Genomic DNA, 21,866 nt, shown 5'->3' with positions numbered 1-21,866 from the left:
GTCTACCTAGAGCCTCAGAATGAGACCACACTTAGAATTAGATTCTTGGCAGATGGAATTGAGTTAAGGTAGATTAGACTGAGCTGTAGACCCAGTGACTAGTGTCTTTGTAAGAAGGTCATGTGTCAGGTGGTATAGCTCATGTGAGAAGTGAGACACAGATTGGAGGGATGCAGCCACAAGCTAGAGAATGCCAAAATGTGCCAGCTGTCACACTCACAGGGCCCTCTCAGCATCCTGATTTCAGAGTTTTTGCTTCCAGGACTGTGGGAGAACAGATTTCTGTGAAGCCACCCAGTTTATGGTGATGTTACAGCAGTCCTAGGAAACCAGCACACACATTTCCTAAGATGATGCTTCCCCATGTTCTCCTGAAGAATTCCTAAAGGACTCCAATGCTTCACTACCTGTATAATCCCTCTTTACATTAAAGCGCCTGCTTAGGCAGACACAGGGCCAGGGTTTAGTCGCCAGCCTGCCATGCTGGCCCTGCCCTCCAGGGCGTGCTGAGACAGTGATTGAGCCTGGGCCTGATGGTGCACACCTGTAATCCCAGCACTTGAGAGGCTGAAAACAAGAAGATCACTACAAGTCTAATCTGTCTAGTGAGATCCTATAGACCCTGTACTAAATATATTTTTTTAAAAAATCCCTCTTTACAGGTAGTCTTGTCTAGGCTAACTGGTTTAAAATCCATTTGAGGACAAAACTCATACCTTAAAATTGTTAATGCTTCTGATAATAAGAAATATTTTCCTATACTATGACAATATTTAAAATATAGCATGGGAGAAGTGAGGCATGGTAGCATATACCCATAATTCTAGCACTTGGAAGACTGAGACTGGAGGATCACTACAAATTGCAGGTCAACCTGGGCCTTAACATTCAGGTTGGCTGCAATCTCACTAAGAAAAGGCACGCAAGATTCATGTGCCAGTGGCTATCTCAATCACAGGTAAAAGCAAATAAACTCTACTTTTTCCATAAAATCATAAAACTTAGGGTACATTTCAAGCCATTATCTCACCCTCTACTTTCTAAAATAATTATTTCCTCTTGACTCAAAGAGATGCCAGAAAGACAGACACATTCCCCTCAGCAGCCAGACTACAGAGAAAGACCTGGAAGATGTGGTGAGGAGAAAAGTCTGGCAACATAAGAACCCCTAACATATCCCTCAGCATAGCCCTAGCTTCCTCAGTGGATCTTAAAAGCAGATGTGGAAGAGCCACTGCTTTGTTTCTTCACCCACTAATTCAAACCTGAACTCAACTCCAAGCATTTTTTTTTATAGAGAGCTACCAGGGCAAAAACTTCAGATGTTGTTTCTATGGGCCATGTGTTTCTGCAGCAGTAAGGTTGACATACCAAAGAGAAAAAAAAAAACAAAAAACAAAAAACATAATTCATCTATAAATTTGAAAGAGATATTATTTATAATTTTGAAAGCCAGAATTCGTCATTTCTACCTGAGAGTTGGAAGGCAATCTTTCCTAGCCTTTAATAGACTGAAATGCAATTGTAAATGCATTCAAGGGAAGACACTTAGATTACTTGTTTGAAATACTCACACTTAGCAAACAGAATACTACCAAACACCAGGCAGATAATCTGAAGGGCTACGTGGGACAAACGGATGATTTAACAAGGAAGTATTGGAGGAATGTTAATAGATGCCTATTTTGAAGCTATGTAAAACTTGTGCTCCTCCTGCACTGGTTCCAACATTCCTAAACTACCTCCTTCCTGTGGTAGAAGGCTGGGAGTACTCCTGGATCTCTCCCTCTCCCCCATTGCTAAGATTCTTCACAATCGCACTGATAAGATGAAATGGGGTCTCACTGGGATGCCTAGCAATAGTTGTTTTCACATTCATAGTCTCTGTTCCTTTTACATTAATATTTGCCCCCATACTGGGTCGAGCAATGTTCCTCCTAGAACGCATGGTCTTCCTAGAATCACAGAATGGGCTCCTATTTGGCATCTATTAACATTCTTCCAATATTCCTCCAATTCACAGAAAAAGGTTAAGAAGCTAATCAGGGGGCCCTTAGGCTAGCATGACTGATATTTGATCAGAAGAGAAGAGGCAGACATGGAGAGAAGGCCACCAGGTACAGTGGAGACCACCATTGGAGTTAGGCTGCCACAAGCCAAAGGCTGTGCCCCACCAGGACTGCTGGCACCACCACAAGCTAAGAAGAGGCAAAATAGGCTCTTCCCATACAGCCTACAGATAGAGAACAGCCTTGTGACTCCTTCAATTTGGACTCTAAGACCCCAGATCTGTGAGATGATGAATTTTGCTTGTGTTAAGCCACCCAATATCTGTGATGCCCTATTAAGACAGCCCTAGGAAACTAATGAAGCTTCCATTACCTCCCGCTCAGATATCACAGTGAGCTTCCAATAGGATGCACTGCCTCGGACCCAATGCTTCTTTCAGTCTCTCCCCTAAGTGCTGTGGGTAATCTGTCTTACACACAGAGCCAAAGCTGACATCAGCAACTTGCAACCTCTTCATGTCTTCCCTGACCTCCAACATGAAGCCCCCAGCCTTCAACAGGATAAGAAAGACCTCCACACCCTCACCACTTCTCTTCCATCGCTTCCTTGCCTCCTTCCACCATCTTCTGGGGCAGTGCACCCATCCACTCACTCCAGCCCTCCTGCTGAGCCAGCATTCACCAGCAAAGCCCTACATTCACCTCCCATCATCTTGTGGCTTCCCTGCTGTCAGCAGAGAATTCCCTTCCATGCCTTCCCCTGGAAGCATTTCCGTGTAGACACTGAGGAATGTCAGCTCGCCCATGAAGCCATCCCAGGTGCCTCCTCCCTCCTCACACATGCTCTGAGATGGAACTGGCAAGCTCTCCCCTCACGCCCCTTCAGCTGCTTGGCTGTGCTTGTTCCTTTGCATCTGGCAGCCTAATTCTCTTTGCTTTCATTTCATCTCTGAGCCCTGGAGTATCCCCAGAGTCTTCGAGGAAGCAGCTCCAGTTGATATAGGATGAGAAGCATGTTGATTAAGGTGTTTGTTTTGTTGTTGTTGTTTTGAACTACCAGGAACTGAACTCAGGACCTTGTGCTTGCCAGGCAGGTGCTTATGCTGCTGAGCTATATCCCCGGCCCAGCAAGTTGAGAATTAGTAACAACAAACTGCTTTTCAGCTGTGGTGGGCTGCAAGAGCTGTGGAATGGATGAGCTCCAGAGAGTTTGGTTTGGAGAAACACTGAAGTGTACAATCAGAGAGATGAGGAGGATGCCCTGCAGAGGAAACCCACCACAAGAAAGTGGCTCTCCATCCTGCTGCTGAGTCCCAGGGATCTCCTTCCCCTGGGCATCAACACACCAGCACGGCCCTTGGGTCTGGCACTGCACAGCCTGGTAGTCCCCATTTCGGCGGCAGCTTGGAATGTAGGGATGGCCAAAACTAGCTGCTGCAAACTGTTCCACTTCACATTTTGTGGGGCCTGGAAGAGAGCCACAGAGGAACAAGGGCACTGTGAAAGCCAGCCAGCCACACCCTGCATCTTCATAGAATGCATTTCCCTCTGCTGTTCATGATCTAAACCTCCACATTTACTTTGGTGACATTCCCAGGCAGACCGTAGTGACCTTAAGCCCCAAGCAGCTCCCCCACCCCAGTAGAAATGCATGCATCTACCCCAGCAGAAATGCATGCATCTGTGTCGGCAGCTGGTCACTTACATCGGAACCTTCCAGAGATGACTAACTGAACCGCTAGGAACCGTCTTTGCAATATCCGGTACAAAGTGGATTCAGTAAAAGTAGAAGCCAAGTCCAGGCCAGCAAAAACAGTGTCATAAATTTCATCCAGTAACAGCTCCAGACCTGGGCAAAGGCAGCCAGTATTTCAGGGATGGCTCATTTGGGAAGAAAGCCCTAACTTTGCTGTGCTGCTAAATATCAAGCAGGTCAGAACTTTCGTCAGCATGATTAGGCATCAGGTCTGAACATTACTTTAATAGTTTCAAAAGTCAGGGCTACTGTGTCTAGTCATGAGATCATTCATGGCACAAACGGGCACCAACTAGAGAATGCGAGGTTGCAATCTACTCTGCTTTCCACTCTGAGCTAGGAGCTGTATCTGCCCAGAGGTGGTGCCTCTTTCAATGTGCATGAAGGCACAGGACAGGACAGCAGCAGCTGCATTCACAGCACCACAGACAGAAGTTCTCTGAGGCCATGTTCTCTTCCATACTCACAGCAGCCTGTCGAGGGGGCCAGTGGCCATCGCTATATCAGCTTCCAAGTTAAGTCTTCGAGCCTGGGGATTTCAGTCCCTCTACTCCTGTGTTGGGCTGAGCTGCTCACCTGTTTCAGCCAGTTCCCGCCCTTGACTGTCAGCACAGTGGCAGTACCCAGACACCTCAGGGAACCTGCTCCGGAATGAGCTGAAGGTCACAAAGGCATCTGGAAACCTGAAAGAGAATGAGATTTCTAGTCATCGTCCCATAAAAGGCACACCACATCATCAGTTCTTCTTGTCAAAACAAATGCAGCCAGGCTGTCACCTGTGGAAAGAGAGCGTCCATTTTTGGCTCTCGTGCCATGTGCCCCATGAGTCCTGCAGTGACTGCATTTCTTTCCTATACAGGTTTGATGCAGCCAGAATAAGCCTGCATTTTGTAAAATGTGGCTTTCATCAGTAGTTATTTTCTTCATTTAGGGAGTTCAGCCAATTTATGTCCATGCATGTGTCTCTCTGGGCAAAGCAAAACACACGCAGTAGATGCATCACATTAACTGAAATCTTTATCAGAATATAACTTTGGAGCAAAAAGGCTAGGTTTGTTTTTCAAACATGGTACACTGTATATGATCTCATTTTGTGGGACCAAATTATTGCAGAAGTCTTTATGGCATTTCAAGGGTTTGGAAAGCAGCCGGATTCCACCACAGGAGAGCTGTAAGGACAATTTCCAGTTCTAGAGTTGTAAAAAACACAAAATCAATATAGCATCACTAACAAGGGCATTGTGGCTTTGAGTAAGTTCAGGAAAGGTCAGCCTTGGCCAAGGCCAAGCTGGTAGTTGGTACAACATGCTCACGGGCTTGGTGAGCTCTGTGCTGTGAGTTACAGGAAGCTGACGTTTGGAGAGTCCTGCAGCCTTCTCCCACATGCAATGATTTGGCTATCAGAGAATGTTCCTAGTTATATAATATTGAGGGGTTTTTAAGTCCTGCATAATTAGTACCTGAGGCCCAAGTATGCCTGGAAATCTATCTCCAAATAACATATTAACAGGAGATCAGTAACTTTCTTCATAAGCAGTAAACTTCTGTGATCTCTTCTACCAGAATACTGAAAGCACTTTCATGTCCAAAAATGAGAAAATTAAGAATTACAGCAAATCCCCTAAATGAAATAAGTTACTACAGTTAAGGGTGGCACTTATGATCTACAGACACACGGGAGCATGTGCGAATGTGTGGAAAGCACTGCTTGCATAAAAAGCTTCGCACACAGTTTCTGTGACTGTGTAAATGGGTCAGTCCTGGAAGGAAGTACGCAGGGTAGCAGCTACCCAGATTCTGAATGAGGGGTGCAAAAAGTATTAGTTATTTTGAATTTAATTTGAAATAAATATGCAAACCAAAAGTTATGAAAACTAAGATTTTGATGTCTTCTATATCATTGGCCCATTATTAAATATTGTGGGTTATATTAAAATGAATATTATAGAAAATGTATTACATAATAAAAACTGAAATTTTATTTGCCTCGTTGCCTCTGATGGGGAGTATAGAATAAATAAAAAGTTCATTGACTAGAAACTGGGAGAACTGAATTATAAATTGTTAATAATAGTATAATTGCTGCTTGTGTTTACTGAATACTATTTTACAAAGTCAAGCCTCAAAATGTCTAACACACATTGATTCATTTAATCCACTTCTGGTTCCTAAAAGGAAGGTCCTATGAATTTTCATTTCATTTTAGAGATGAAGAGGCGGAGGTACGTGGGCCAGCTCTGTGATCTTGTGCTGGGAACTGGGGCTGTCAGTGGGCTCTTACCCACCGCGTGATACCCGTCTCTGCCACAGCCCTTGCCCACTGTGCGTTTGGCTGTGCCTGCCTCCTGACTGCTGTCCCTGTCCCTGTGTGCTGACACTCCTTTCCCTATGCTCAACACCTCACTTTTCCTGGCATTCAGTAGGCACTGAAGATAGAGATATGGACCTAAGTGGACACTGATGTGTACTCTGCCACGAAGAGTAAATTTGAGTTTCTCCTTCCACTCATGCTCTCCACCCACAAACTAAAGGCTCACCTCACCCTGGGGCCCAGGGAAGTCAAAACCTCCATAATATTTGTGTCATGTTTCCTCCACCACTTTATAATCAATGTCCCTCTCCTAGGGTGTCTGCTCTGGTCTTATAAATTGCCCAGTACCTAGACCTACCAGTGTTCAGGTGTGGACAGTGCTCTTGCGCTCTCACCTTCAGCCATGCTGGAGGTGACCCTGGCTCTGGCTGGATGTAAGGTCTTTCCAGCTTTCAGGAAGACTGCCCTAAGGCCGGTTGCTGCTACTTAGCCTCTCTAACCCCTTCAATGTCTCCACGGAAGATGTTCTGTGCTGCCATATGCAACGTCTTCTTTCCAATTCTGTATGTGGTGAGAACAACTAAATGCATGCAGCCACACATGCCACAGTTTCTTCCCTGGCCTAGCCACATACGACTGATACTAATTACTACTCCAAAATAGTAATAAGCATGATGCATTTAACAGTCAGACATTATGCCAAGCGCTCCATATCCTTTGTCTTATTTTAATTCTCATAGTAGTCCTTTTAAAGGGAGAAATTTGGGATTAGAGTGGTGATGGGGTAAGTAAAGCTCACCCAGCCAAGAACAGAGAACAGGTGTCTCCTGTCCCCTTCCAATGCTCTTGCAACAGAGAATATGAACAGGAAGGGAGACTATCACTTAAACAGAATATGGTCCTCCAAGGGCCATAGAGCAAACAGCAGTGACCTCAAGCCCTGAATCATCCCAAGTTGCTACGTGTCTGTAATCCTATTTAATACAACCTGATTTATGCAGGTAACTTCTGAAATGATATCACCACCTCTGACGTTGGGCTCCTCCTCCAACATAATGACTTGCATTGTTAGGATGATTTAGTTGTTGCTTCTGCTGGTGTCACTGGCCATTTATGCCACTGATACTAACTCCAAGAGAGTTGGAATTCTGAAACAGAATTTGTTCAATAAGAAGGAAAAACCGGGATGAGGAAAAAGACAAAAGAAAGGGGAAAAGATGTATTTAGGTATATATGCAGGATAATTTGGATAACTGTAGTACTAATTTCTACTGGTCTTTGGAAAGGAGCAGTTAATGCTTAAAATTTTTTCCTTTCTATTTTTTTCTTTTGAATTTCTTACAACTTTTTATTACTGCTTTGTTTTGTTTTTTCTTTAAACTAATCTTGCACGTTTATATCTGGTAACCTGAACAACTAATTTGAAGATAACACCAGGCAATACAGCAATGATTGTTGAATTCCTGTTACTTTGTTTAGTGAAATTTTGTATCGTTTCTAATGTTAGTTTTTTCTGTTACTATTTTGTGTTCTTAAAAGAAAAATTCTGAAACAGAACTAAGAGATCTGTTGGGAGCAGGACAGCACCGTTCCATCCTGATGTGGGTAGAGTATGAGTGGACAAAGACTTCGCTAATAGAGATAAAAGGGGTAGGGCTCCAACACCAAGAATGGCCATTCTATTGGGTGGAAACGGAAGAATTTTAAATGCATCCACAAGGATCATTAGCATGCTTCCAAATCCCACAGAGAAGACAGACCCCAGTCATGGGAAAAGGAGGAAACAAAACCTCTGGTAGTCACAGAAGACAGTGCACACACAGGAGGGAACGCCAGCACCGCTGCCTCTGTCACCCAAATGCTCTGTGTGGAAACACTGTGTCTGTGGCTTCTCCTGGGCACTAACCTTAGGGACCTGACACTGTACGGACAGCAGGTGACTATCAAGGGGTGCACAGTACTGCCTTCTTTATGAGCGACCGAGGGTCACACTTCTGCTGGCCTCAGCAGAAGAATAAAGTGCATTCTTCTGAGAAACAGAATCATTTTTATCTAGCAGAAACAATAATTTAATGTTTGTTCAACTTAATACATTTGTCACTTTTCTGGTTTTTGGGGTTTGGAGATAAGTACAGTTTCTCATACTTGTTATATTTTGATAAAATGATTGGTGCAGATCCATCTTTGCCTTGACTTATGCCTACCATTATGCTTCCTTCCTCATGATTCCCCACAGTTCTTACTTTCATTATGTTCTGGGAATACTGGAAAAGAGAAGAAACACAAAACCAACACAGTGCTTGAAAATAAAAATGCTATGTAGTCCTTCTAGTGGAAAAGGTTGTTTGCCTTCTGTTGAAAATAAAAAAGCATTTCTATTGATATTATAGGGCAGGGGAAGGGAATAAAATATAAGAAACAAATGAACATGCCTTAATGTATACATGTAACCACTCCCCAAGATGATGGTAAGCTATATGAACTGCAAGCAGGTACAAGTAAAATAAAAAAACTTTTTTCAAAAAGAGAAAGAAAAAAAAGGAAGGAAGGAAGAAAGAAAAATAAATTTTCAGAGTGGTCATAAAAGAATCCCAAAGAAAGAAAATTCTAGAGGTGGAGATAGTAATGGTATTTTTGAGTATATGTTTTGATTGTTGCCCACCTAGACTTAGACAAGTTACAAATAAACTTTAGTGCATCTGAAATGCTAGTCCCCACCCCACTCGTGACTCATATTCAAACAGTTTCTCTCACTCGTGCACCCAGGAGCCTCTCCAGAAACCTAAGCAGCAGTTAATGAGCAAGCACCACATTTGCAGTAGAGTAGGGGTGTTCCTCAGGGAGAGGCCATAGTGCCTAGTCTAGCAGGGTCTAGCATAGCACCTGGGGCATGAGCACACCATGGGATCTGGGTGGAGCTGATCAGATGACACATCCACAAGGGTTTTTCTATATGGTGTCTTCTCTGTTTCAGCCAGGGTGATCCTTCATCACTAAGTGCATCGTTGAGGAGCAATGACCCATTTTATCAGACAATCAGAGCAGCACTGGAGATGAGACTCATTGCTGAGTAGTATGAGCAGCTATGCCACCAAAGGCGAGTGTTGAAAAAGAAGCCGATTCACTGAATTTCAATTCAGATCACCAAAGCCATGATAACAGGATCAGCTCTGCTTGAAGGCTTTGAAGATCTTTACCTGTGAGCTGCTTGGCAGAATGCATTCCCAGAGTTAATGTTTGAACTAGGACATTTCAAGGCATTCAGATTATTCTCCATCATATATATTTTAAATCCACCACTCAAGTAAGTGAGGTAAGGAGTGACCTTAAAGAGGTAAAAAGACATACTCCAAATGGGCAAACACTATCGCCAAGTTCAAGTGTACCTCACTACCCAGCACACGAAAAACTCCTAATGAGTTGGCAAAATGTGCTGTGCACAGGCTGTACCAAGGAAATAGCCTCAGATTCGATATTCAGAAGTAAATTTTGCCTAAAATTTAAAATTATGTACATGCACGAAGTGCATTTTGTGACTTTCCTTTACAAATTTCACCTCAGCTATCTACCCAGAAACCAGATAAAGGAGTCATCCCTAGCTCTCTCCTCCCTCCCTTTCGCATACATTCCTTCACCACACTGCAGTTTCCACCTGGCAAATATTTCTCACGCCCCACCCATCTCTCAGACACCCTGTCCAGTGTCTTCTCTAGTCAGAGGCTACACAGTCTCCCCCATCTCAAGCTAGGCCAGTAGCCACCCAACTCAGGGTCACTTCTCATCACCTACTCTGCTTTTCCCTCATTCCGAGTCCATTAAGTCCACAGTCTAAGCCAAGTGGTGTTCTTTCCTACCCTAGCCTAAAACTGCAGCCTTAAAAGACTTGCCTCATTGAGGCCACACAGTGAAAAGGCTGCCTCTGCTTGTCTGAAACTCACCTGTAACTGGCAGCATTGTGTTGCTTCTGGCAACTCCAGGCACTAAACCCAAACTGTCCCTGGGGCTCCAAGTCTCCTGCCACTTTACTCAGAGGATTCACTAGACCTGGGCCTGGGACTGCCCAGGTTCACATCATTATTCAAAAATCTCCTGATTACTGCCAGGTTTGAAGTTGTCACCACCTAGCCCTTCTCAAGAGATAACTAGAATCTGTTCTCAAGCATACTTACTTACAGAAAAGAGAAGGATCTCCTTTCAGAAAGGAATGTTTTGTGTGTTGAATAGATGGATGCTTCCTTCTTAACTTCTGTGTTGAACTAGACTGCCCTCTTGTGGAGGTAGCTACGAGCTTTGCCTCAACCTCATCCTGGCACCTGCCAAGTTCTTGCTGCATCTGCCTATTCAGTAAGCACTGACTGCAGACTTACTATAATCAAAACCTTGTGTTACCCACTGTGGAGAATACAGATAAGTCATAATGGTGCAGGGCAATAAGAGGAGCCAGGCATCTTGAGAACCTACTAAGTAGGCTTCCTAGGATGAGTTCCTTAAGCACTGAGTTCCAGATTCCCCACGTGCACACTAGAGATTATAACTATGAAATTAGCTCTCTGGGTGTTAAAGTAAGTGGCAGGTACTAACTTCCATGGATTCAGTGAGCACTTGTGGGAACATGACCTGAGAACACCTTGGCTTAGCTAGTTTTCAATAAATCAGACTGCTTGAGAATTTCACCTGCTCACAGATAGGCCGTTCTCTAGTTGCCTGAGGACAAACAGCTCACCTAACTTTGCTGACGCACGAGAACCCCCTGTGATGAATAATAACTCACAACTTTTAAAGTTTGCAATGACTTCATAAGCGAGTCCCATCAGACCTCAAGTGACCTAATGAGCAGCGCACTGCACATCCCACTGAGTGAACACCTGGGCCCTGGGAGCGAAGGCGACCGGCCACTGTGCCAAGCAAAGACAGAGGCAAAATAAAGATCACTAAGGTAAGTGCCAATCTGGGAGTGGTGCTGCACACCTGAAATTCCAGAATTTTACAGGATGAGGCAGGGAGACTGCAAGCTGGGCCACTAAAAGAGACTTAGTGAGACACTGTCTCAAAATCTTTCTTTAAAGGGCTGGCCAAATAGCTCAGCAGATTAAAGTGCCTGCTTAGGCAGACGCGAGGGTCAGGAGTTCAGACCCTGGGCCTTCCCTGATGGCAACTGAGACTGGGGGTGGCAGCACACACCTGTAATCCCAGCACTTAGGAGGCTGCAAACAGGAGGATCACTATGAGTCTGATCTACACAGTGAGACCCTGTATACCCTGTCCTAAATACAAAAAAGTCTCTCTTTAAAGGTTCCATATGAAGGCCTTGATTTCAATCCTCAGTATTGCAGAAGTGAAAATAGACAAAGGCAAGTGTCATAAGGCTTGAAAGTAATGTAAATGGATGTAATTGGTAGGATGATGGCCCTGTACTGATCCTCCTGCCTCCGCCTCCCCAGTGCTGGGATTACAGGCATGTGCCAGGGAGCTGAAATACAGAGTAAGCCTTTGTCTAAAGCAGGCAGCTTATACCTTACTTCCCAATACCATCAGAAAATATGGCCTTCCCTTCTGTATTCTTTAAAAGCAGGAATTCATAATTTTTAGTTTTAGGTTCAATGTATGAAATTACTGATGCTGAACTAATTTTTTACCTGCAGAAATTGAAACCTCATAGTGTATAAGCTAAGAAAAGTTGCCAGCTTTTACAACATTCTGCATCTCACACAAAGTCTGTCTAGTAACCACTGCTGCACAAGGGCTGCTGGCCTGGGACTCCTGCTGACACAGCTGATGAGAGCGAGAGCTTCTGCTGCCACACAGCAAGTGATGAGCTGCTGCAGAAGCCAGCTACACAAGACTCGGGTCCTGCTACAGGATGCTCCTCGGCACTCACAGACCAGCACTCCTGCTTCCTTTGACATGGGATGGTTCAGTTATAGATGAAGTCTGCACATGCCTTTGCCCTAGCCAGTCAGCCATTGTGAATATCCAAAAACTACCTGAATCTTTGAGCCAGACTTATCACTTACCTCTTTTTCTTTTTCTTAATCTTTTATTTATTTGTTTGATACAGGGTCTCACTATGCAGCTTGGACTCGTAGTGATCCTCTTGCCTTAGCCTCCCCAGTGCTGGGATTACAGGCATGTGCGACTATGCCCAGTCTTGGTGGCCGCTCGGCAGGTGCAGGGCAGGGCCAGCATGGCATGTAGTGCCAGGAATTGAACTCTGTCCTTGTGCTTGCCTAAGCAAGCACTTAGTCTGCTGAGCTATCTTTCCAGCCCTTCATCTCTTTTTCTATTTGTTGTCTAAGTCCACAAATATATATCTATCTATCTCAGACCATATTACACCTGTGGTTTTCTCCACCTCTGCTGACATGTCCTCTGCCTGTGCCTTCTCCATGCAGCCCCAACACACACGGTGGCAGTAATAACCACATGTAGCTCCACATGGCATTCTGCACTCCCATAGCTTGGCATAATCATAAAACCACATAAAGCCCATATGAAGACTTTTCTTCTTGGGACCCAGGGAGATGGCTCAGTAGAATACGCGCTTTCCTGGTAAGCACAAGGGCCTGAGTTCAATCCCTGGTTCCACCAAAAAAACCAAAACAACAACAATAAAAAAGATTTTTCTTCTTGTTTCTTAAAACTTAAATCATATTATATTGCAATATCATATCTTAAATCATTCATCATAACACACTTTGGACTCCTTTACAATTCAGCTATTCGAGCTCTAACGCACTCCTTTGAAAGATTGCAAAAACCTTTATAGTGCCTATATATTTATTTAATCATCTACCACATTTTCTTTGTTCTTTTGGAGACACGTTCGCTATGTAGTTCAGGCTGGCCTTGAGCTCGCTCTGTAGCCCAGGCTGGCTTTGAACTTGCAGTGACCCTCCTGCTTCCACTTGCCAAATGCGGGGCTTACACGTGTGCACCACCCTGCTAGGCCCTGCCACCATTTCTAATAGTCACTTTTCCCTCCAGTTTTCTGGTACAATAAATAGTAACATGGTAGATACCCTAGTATACATCTTCAAAATCCAGTGATTCATTTGCATGAGCTGCCTGGGTCACAGAGTACAAATGTTTTTAATTTTAATAGTTGTTAGAGCTGAAATGCCCCTCAAAGGCTCGTGTGTAGAAAGGTGAGGCTTTCAGAAAGTGATTAGCTTCTCAAGGCTCTAATTTCATGGAAGAATTAAGCTCTTGATAAAATCATATTTTTATGATATTATTGAAAGGTGATGCAAATAGGAGGTGAGGTTATTTTAAGGAAGTAGTTCCTGGGGGTGTGACATGGGGGACCCTATCTCATCCCTGACCCCTTGACTCTTTTCCTTTGCCTAAGCCAGTGGCGTTTGTCCACAATACCATCCCTCCATGGTGCTCTGTCTTCTCACAGGCCTGGAAGCAATGGAGCCACAGGACTGTGTGCTGAGGCCTCCGAAGCTGTGAGCCAAGGCAAAGCTTTCCTCCTCAGCCTAGTTTTCCCAGGTATTTGGTTAAGGCGACAAATGTTGACTAACATAGAAAACAGTAATTATGTCTTGCTTGGGGGAATTGTTGAGATGTCCATCAGCAGCACCTCACAGCTCTTCCCTGTGAGCAGGAAGACTGACCCAGGGTGACCAGATCCCAGGGTTGTTCCCCTTACCTGTTGTAGCTGTGGATCAGATCGAAGATCATCATGTCTGTGGTGTTGACAAACTTGCACTGAACAGGCATAAACTCCCCTTCTCTGGAACACTGTGGGGGTGACTTGTCTCCTACCCCATGGAGAAGGCGACGGTTTCTAATCTCACAGTTCCCTGGACCTAAAGATTTTCATGAAACTGTGTTAAGTTCTTACGGATGGGCAGGGCATGGGTTTCAGTGTCAAGAGGCAGTTACACTACATGTGGCATGTTGGCCCTGACAGTGACTAAGAACTGCCACAGGAGAAAAGCAGCTTGTTGAAATCCTGCTTGTGCTTCTAATAATTACCCAACAAGAGGATCATCTAGCCTGAAGGACGATCAGAACTAATAAAACTACCTTCAACACTTCAGTCAATTCAAGGCCAGGCTTTCCACCCACGTGGACTGGCAGACCCAAACCATCCGGTCTATCCTGAGGAAAGCTGTGGCACCCCACTGTGCTGGAGCCCCATGAGACTTACATCGTGTTGGTCTCCCCAGTTGGCGGGTACCATAAACCTCCATCCCCTCTGTGTCCACACACCAGCACTGCACCTGCCACAGGTCACACTGCACAGAGGCGTAGTCCCCCGAGTCCTGGCACTGAGGGAGGTAGGAAGTAGCTGTGCTGTTAATGTAGCCACTCAAGAGGATCTGCTGTCTGTGCAGCTGGCAGAAGGACAGGCCTGGGGATGTGAAAGGCAGCATCAGCAGAGTGCTCTAGGGAGGAAGGCCCAGAGGGGGAGCCCAAGAAGACCCTCCCTCCCTAAGGGACAGAATGGAGAGGAAAACCACCAGCTCAAAGAAGCTCAAAACCAGCATTCAGGCTGGGTGTGGCAGCACTCGGCTACAATGCCAGCACTTGAGGGGTGGAGGCAACATCCAAAAGGCTCCAGTATCCTAGATAATGAGGGCAGACATCGCTAGCATCACATCATCAAGCACACCCTGGCTCTGCGGCTGGGACATTCTGCCCAGTGTTCACAGAGCTTGTCCAAATCTGGATTTCTGCCTGTGCCTGGCCACGTGCCCTTGGAGAGCCATTTCACGGCTCTATGCTTTGCTCTCCTTATCTATGCAATCGAAAGGTGCCTGCCTTCCTCCCGGCACGTGGGAGAGTGGCCCAGGGTGGCCCCACTGAACATCTCCTACGTGTCTGATCCCTGTGTTTACATCCTCACATCACTAGGAGGCGGAGCCTAAATTCCTGCTCCAGAGGAGCAGCCTCAGAGGAGCACAGGCACATGACAGGGCCAAGGCCATGCTGTCCTAGAGTGTAAGGAGCCAGGCTGCTACCGCAGGCAGCCATACCAGCCACATAAACCCAGAGCCCAAACAGAACTGCTGTTCATTAAAGGTTAGCTTTCTTTTCAGGTTCAACTTCATCATTTTAAGTCATCGACTTAAACTGACCTTGGTTTTAGATATGCCATGCCTTAAATGGTGACCATGCTTCTTTGATTACTCACTGTAGTAATTATTTTAACTGTAAAGCTTTTAGCTATGTCCCACACCCTACACTACCCCTACCATGGGTGAGAAAACACTCCTGGTTTTCAGAGCCACTTTCTGGCTCCTGGGCACTGCAACATCTCCTTGTCAATATTCCCACAGCACCTAGCACCTGGAACAACCTTGGCAGATTTTTCCTGAAAAACAAAGACTCAGATGTCTCCTTTGATTCTCACAGTAATGCTCAGGAGTGAGCTTTGCATGGTGTCCCAGGGCTCTTTTTATTAAGAGAGGAGGAACCTGCTGCTCCAAGGGTGACATGCCTGTGGCACTAGCCCATGTCCAGCACTCCTTCCAGGATGTGAGGTGCCCCAGGGAGGGCCTTCCTATCCCCCAAGTGCCGACTTCACACTTACATGCTGCTGGCCTCCCCGGCTGCCTGCTGCCTGGAACTTCCCTGCCGTCAGCATCCACACACCAGCAGGAGCGGCCATCATTTTTGCACTGGGTAGTCCTGAGGCAGAGGGACACAGCAGATGACACTGTTATGGATTCCTCAAGCTACACACAGCCTCTAAGATGATGAGGCCAGAGAACAGCAATTAGCTGGAGTGTACTGGGTGGGATGGAGTCAGGGAATAAAGTTGGTTCACAGGGAAGTGATGGCTAAACTGAGACCTCCAGGGGCCGCAGGGGTGGTAAGGGTGCCCAGGCAAAGAGAAGGGCGTGTGCAAAGCTTCCTGGGGACAGGAAAGACACAATTCTACAAGGGTCTGGAACAACAGATGTGGGAATAGATGCCTATACAAGGCTGGTCATGGTGAGAAGTCCCCCAACACCCTCCTAGCAGAGGCTGCACTAGGCGTGTGGCTTAGCATGTTCAGGAGAAGAGAATACAACAGGTGGTTAGCCCCATGCGGAATTCACAGGAGGGGGCCCTCACAGCTGTTTCTCAGAGAACAGCCATATGCGGAGTTTCCTAAGTTCAGCATATCTGCACCCACAAAGGGAATCTCGAGTGGATGCACTCCGTAAGGGTTCTCGTCTAACTCCACAGGGAAGAATTGTTTACTTCATCATCACTGCTCGGAGGCAGTCTCAGGACCCAAGCTTATGCGAGGTAGCTGTGAAACTCCTCAAAGAGGGACGCAGACCAAGCAGCCCAGGTCAGCCCCAACACGTGACGGGTGCCCCAAAGCTAAAGGCACATCTGCCTCCCTCCAGGCCACATTTCATGAGACAGTAGCATGTGGGGGCGCGGGAGGGGCAAGGAGTCCCCTTTTTGTGCTTTGCACACACTTTCTATTAAAGCTAGCCAGGGTAGTGTGTTGGAGGGACAAGAAGGGCAGTCGCTCCTCAGAGGGTGGAGGAACATCCACTTCCTCAGTCATGTTGACCAGTATCAGTTTAGTCTAGAAAACTAAGAAGCAGCCCTCTAAATGACTACAGCCACATGCCAACACACACCAAGTAGCTGGAGGGCACAGCATGGCAGGGGCAGAAGTAAGGGGGTGCTGGGGCCCTCGCTGAAGTCAGCCTTACTGGAAGCTGCCATCCTCAGAGCACTGTGGAGTGTAATCCATCTGTGTCAGAAAGGCCCGCTCCCTCTGCAGCTCACAGGGACGAAGTGGCTGGGCATCCACCTGGTACTCTGTGTAAAGAGAAGCGATTTGTGAGGGCTGGGGACAGGTGGACCCAGGCTGGCTTGCTAAAGCGTGGCTGCTTCCCTGGAGCATCATCATGGGCTAGCTGAGTCTGCCCGCAGCATGGCAGCCATGCATTCTGCTCCCAGGGGGATATTTGCTCCCTTTAATCCTCTGCACTCTACTGGGAGGTGATGAGTAACATCTCCGTTGACCCAAGTAGCTCCAAGGCTCAGACAGCAAAGTCATTCACCCAAGGTCAACAGCTGCGGAGGGAAGGATTCCAGAGCAAACCATGAGATGCTGCCAGGGGGGTGAGGTCAGAAAATGATGTGGAGGTCATTCCTGCACTTAGCATGCAACTTTCTGCAGAGGTAGTCCCTGCCTCACACATCGCAAGAATGCAGGGCAATTACTAACGTCTGCATGCCTATGAGTCTCTGAGAACCTTGTAACATGGAGGCTATTGCTCAGAAATCACCTGCACCAACACAGGCAAGAGGTATTCGGAACTTTTTAATGAAGAAGCTGCAGCTTGGCAGTTTATCCAAAGCGAGAAAAGTCTGAGTCTGAGCCCAAGCATAGACTTAGTTCATTCTACAGGTAGATTTTTTTCTTGGCTGCCTGCTGGCTTCTCAAACACCTCTCAAAGACACACAGGAAAGACACAGACTTTGGAGTACTCAAGGGGATAAAAGGACCTCAATCTTAATACCATAAAATTTAACATGGGCATGAGGGGAGCTAGACTGAAGTCAGGAGATAGAGTTTTCTCTCTCTGTGAATAATTAGCACTGTGACCTTGGGCAATTGAGATCCTCTAAGTCTCTATCTCTTCATCTGAAAAAAAAGAGGAGCAAATAGCCCAGCTCCAGAATAAAATTAGACAGTGCATCTAATTAAAGGCCCAGGGCAGAGCTGACGCACCTTGGAAGTCTACAAGGCTCCCTCCCTCCCCTGCTCCATGGCTTTATCCTGAGAACTCACCAAAGATGTTGGCTGACACCAAACAAGCTGAGCCCAGCAGGCCAAAGGCCCACAGGACTAAGGTCATTGTCCTGGCCCCTTTCCGGGATGAAGGAGGACTCCCTTCCCAGGTCCTCCAGCAGGGAGCCTTTATAGAGCTGTGGCTGGCACTGCTCTCCCACTTAGGGGCCCTCAGCTGGCCAGTGGCTCACTCTGTTTTCTGTGCTGGTCACAAGCTCTCTCCTCCACAACTGCACCCTCTGAGGGCACTTGGGTAGCCAGTGGGGCAAAACTTTGCTAGACTGTGGGGAACAATATGATATGGAGTATCTTCAAAATGCTTTCTAGGCAAAGGCCAAAGTTCGGTGGCTTTGGGAATGACAAGATTATGCCACCCTGGGGGAAAACCCACCCCTTCCTTCTTCCCTCCCCTCATCTGTCTTTTGCCACCTGGAGGGTGCAAGAAGGGACTTCCATGCTGACAGAGCCTGTGCCTCAGAGCAGTGCCTCTGGGCTTGCTAGCATCCGTCCTCCTGTCCTGTTCATGTGGAACCTGGGCAATGCAGCTCATTTCAGAGCCACAGCCTCTTCATCCACATAGCCTCGTAAGAAGGTAGTGGAAAGGTAGATACTCATGTGTCCCTGCTTGTCAGGGCAACTGGAAGAGAATGAGGCATTCAAGAGCACCTGGTCAGAAAATATTCAGTTTTCATTATTTTCTCATTTTGTGAAGGGTATCACACCAGGCTGTGTCAAATGGGAAATGCAGAATAGCCCCATAGGATAACACATGTGCAGGTGACACATGTGCTGGGCGGAGGGGGGTGTTCAGGGATGACCCAGAGGCTCACTGGAGACTTGGTACTGAAGGCCAAGGGAGGGGCATGTCACAATCTAGAGGAGTTCTGTCACGGAGAGTGGGCTGGAATCAAGTGGGAGATGAGCAGGCCCTGCATCGGGGGCCCCAGGGGGCCCCAGTGCAGCTGTGTGGCAGCCAGCTGTGGGCTGGGATGCTATGGATGGTAAAGAGGATAAATGCGGAGTTACTTAGAGTAGCAATGAACATAGACTAAGTGTCCACTCTTGGCCACTGCATCCATCCGCTCAGGCTTTACTACACAGCATCAGCGACTGAGGACTCAAGTTACGCGTGTCCATTTTCACATGGTTCTGGAGGTTGGAAGTCTCAGTCCAAGGTACCAACAGGGTTTAATTATCCCCAGGTTCCTCTCCTTAGCTTGGGTGTGACTGGTTTTTCCTGTGTTTTTTTCTTCTCCACAATGCTGTTTTCTCATCACCTCTTCTTATGAAGATAACAGGTTGGATTGGGACCCAATCTAATTACCTTACCCTAATTCAATACCTCAGTTATTTTCTCATGACTGGAACACAAATTCTGATAACTACAACTTAAAGAAGGTGAGTTTTGAGTTCAATTTTTAGTCTGTAAATGGTCAGCCTCAAGGCAGGAAGGCATGGTGGGAGGATCTAGCGTGGGTCTCACTTTGTGGCCTTCTGGAGGCAGACAGACTGCAAAGGGAGGACCTGGGAAAGGAGATACGTCCTACCACATCATGCCCCGGGGACCTCCCTCTTCTGATCAGGCCTACTTCCTAACATTTCATCTCCTGAATCACTTCTAAAAGCCCTCTTACAAGCACTTGGGGGACATCTAGATATAATCTATACTGATTAATTCCCTTCAAGGACCTGTTTCCAAATAGTCATATTCTGAGGTACTGGGAGACCTTCAATGTACGCATTGCACAGGATACACTTTAGCCCCCAGTAGCCACTGATATCATTGCTATCTTCATGATACAAAATAGAGAAAGAAAACCTTAGCAGTTAGGTTAAGTTTCAGGGGGTGGGACAAAACACGGGTAGGAGAGCCAGAGCAGGGCTCTGAGGTACAATGCCGGCCTAGTGCGTACGAGGCCCTGAGTTGGATTCCCAGTACTGCCAAAAATTATAAATAAATAAATAATAATGAGTCTGAAACTGTGCTCTGCACATCCATTCCGGGAAGCCCACAGGCCTAGGGCTCTCACATCTCTTTCTGTCTCCAGCCAGCCTTCTCTACTGAGCTCAAGTCCCTTCCAGTTCAACACATCGTCCCAAACTGACCTCTAAAACACACCAGCACAGGGCAGCTGCCTGTGCTGCAACCTTCCTAACCCTTTCCCTTTCCATCTCCACAGGGCACAAATTTTACCAGACAAGTGGTCATCCCTTCTCTTTGTAGCCTCTCACTCCTCTGTCTTCACTCCTTCATCCTTCTTTAGGTCCTCAGAGCTCAGAACAGCTTCTGCTCTAACCCTCACAGAAATTTCTTCACCAGCTCAGGGGCAGTCCTAGAAAATCTGACCTCCCAGCACAGATGGCTGGATGTGCATCCCTTGGATGCTTCAAAGGGCCAAAGCAGCAAGACCCTTTTGCCCTGAGGAGTAGGAAACATAACACTAATACTAATACTTAGATTTCAGGCAATGATTGGCTGGAGGAATTTTATTAAAAATTGAGACTGAGAGAACGAGCTCCTCAACCCAACCTCAGCTGTGGTTGTTGTACACAGCATAATCACAGTATGTCATGAAGTGGGCAGTAGCATTCTTCTCGCTGGAGTGACACAATCCCCACCACATTGTGTGGGTACATGTCATGTCTTCATTTCAGATAAAGCAATACATCTTAGAAAAAGTTAGCCTGGTCATAGCTTGCTCCAATAGCATCCTCACTACCTTACCATACCCCAAAGGCAGGCACCCAGCTCAGCGGGTTGGTCTGATGCTCAGTCATTCTTGTTGGCCTGGCTCCCAAAGCAGCAGGGGGGAACTGATGGATCTAAGTCCTTAGCAGGGGTGTCTCTGCTCCACTGGCTTGTACTGTAGGAGCTCTGGGCTCAGGGTTCACCAAGCATGCCTGGGACAGAAAGGTCACAAGGGAGACAAACAGCAGCCTCAAGAGCAAGCTCCAAATCACAGCCCAGCTGCTAAGAAGGAGCTCTGCTCCATGGGCCAGAACACAGAGGCTTCCAGCAGAACTTTAAAACTACCTGAGAAGAGCACTTCACTCCAGCAGTGAAGTGGTGAGCTGAAAGGACCAAGCTGAAGAAAAACTCTTCTCACAATGACTCAGCTCCTTGAACTTGCTGCCAGCTTCTCTCCCCTGAACTCGAGAACATGCAGCTTTCCACAGCTACTTCCCATGCCCATGCCACGGGAGTAGGGTCTCATCACTGGTTCCCACTGTCCTGGGTCACAAATCATAAATACAACTGTAAGGGCCAGCCAAATAGCTCAGTGGGTTGAAGTGCCTGCAAGTAGGCGCAGGGTCCTTGGGTTTGATCCCTGGGCCTGCTGTGCCCACCCCACCCCTGCTCCTGGGGCACACTGAGATGGGTGTGTTAGCTTGTGCCTATAATCCCAGCTCTTGGGAGGCTGTAAACATAAGGATCACTATGAGTCCAATCCAGTAGTGAGATCGTGAACACCCTGAAGAGCCTTCCCTAAAATTAAAAAAATAATAATAAAAAAATAAAACAGCAAAACCTTCTCCTCAGCTCCTGCTTTCCCTAATATGAAGGCTCTATGGATAATGAAGGCTTGTCACAGATTTAGAAGCAAATGGAAAGTCACTGCAATACAGGAATCGCCGCTGTAAATAGAATACCAGCTACCACACTCTCTGAATCCATCCATCAGCAGACACTCGCCAAGGAACTGCTTACCAGCATCTTCTCCCCTCATCTAGCCCACACCGTATTGCTGGCCACACCACTATGGACTGCTTCTCCCTGATCTGCACACAACTTGTGACTCAAGGCTACACCCCTCGGAGTTGCCAGGGGAATATCAAAATTCTTGGCACTTAATTATTACAAGTAGAAAAATGTACTAGAAATATTTATCTTATTTCCCTCCTAAGTATAGCTGAAACTATGAATATTATCTATAAACAATCATAAAAAGATACTGAAAGCTGGGAAGAACAAGGAAGACTAAGAAGCAACCTCAAGAGGAGATGGTAGTGAGTTTCATGGGGCTTATTTGG

At 46.5% G+C, this 21,866-nt stretch overlaps 1 protein-coding gene across 1 annotated transcript in view; it reads right to left on the bottom strand.

The window, feature by feature from the left end:
- Tg (thyroglobulin) overlaps positions 1–17,901 on the bottom strand; it is a 230,967-nt gene extending 213,066 nt beyond the window's left edge. Inside the window, exons 1-8 of the mRNA XM_004642487.2 lie at positions 17,835–17,901; positions 16,747–16,855; positions 15,621–15,718; positions 14,235–14,438; positions 13,731–13,890; positions 4,342–4,448; positions 3,715–3,858; positions 3,288–3,476 (exon numbers count right to left, since the gene is read on the bottom strand). Of these exons, the coding sequence (XP_004642544.1) occupies positions 3,288–3,476; positions 3,715–3,858; positions 4,342–4,448; positions 13,731–13,890; positions 14,235–14,438; positions 15,621–15,718; positions 16,747–16,855; positions 17,835–17,901 (1,078 nt within the window). The remainder of the gene's footprint in view (positions 1–3,287; positions 3,477–3,714; positions 3,859–4,341; positions 4,449–13,730; positions 13,891–14,234; positions 14,439–15,620; positions 15,719–16,746; positions 16,856–17,834) is intronic.
- Between the last annotated feature and the right edge of the window lie 3,965 nt (positions 17,902–21,866).

This window comes from Octodon degus, unplaced genomic scaffold (assembly GCF_000260255.1).
Source record: "Octodon degus isolate 3935 unplaced genomic scaffold, OctDeg1.0 scaffold00154, whole genome shotgun sequence".
NCBI lineage: Eukaryota > Metazoa > Chordata > Mammalia > Rodentia > Octodontidae > Octodon > Octodon degus.
Note: the sequence above shows the minus strand (reverse complement) of the source record. Positions and strands in the feature narration are given on the sequence as shown.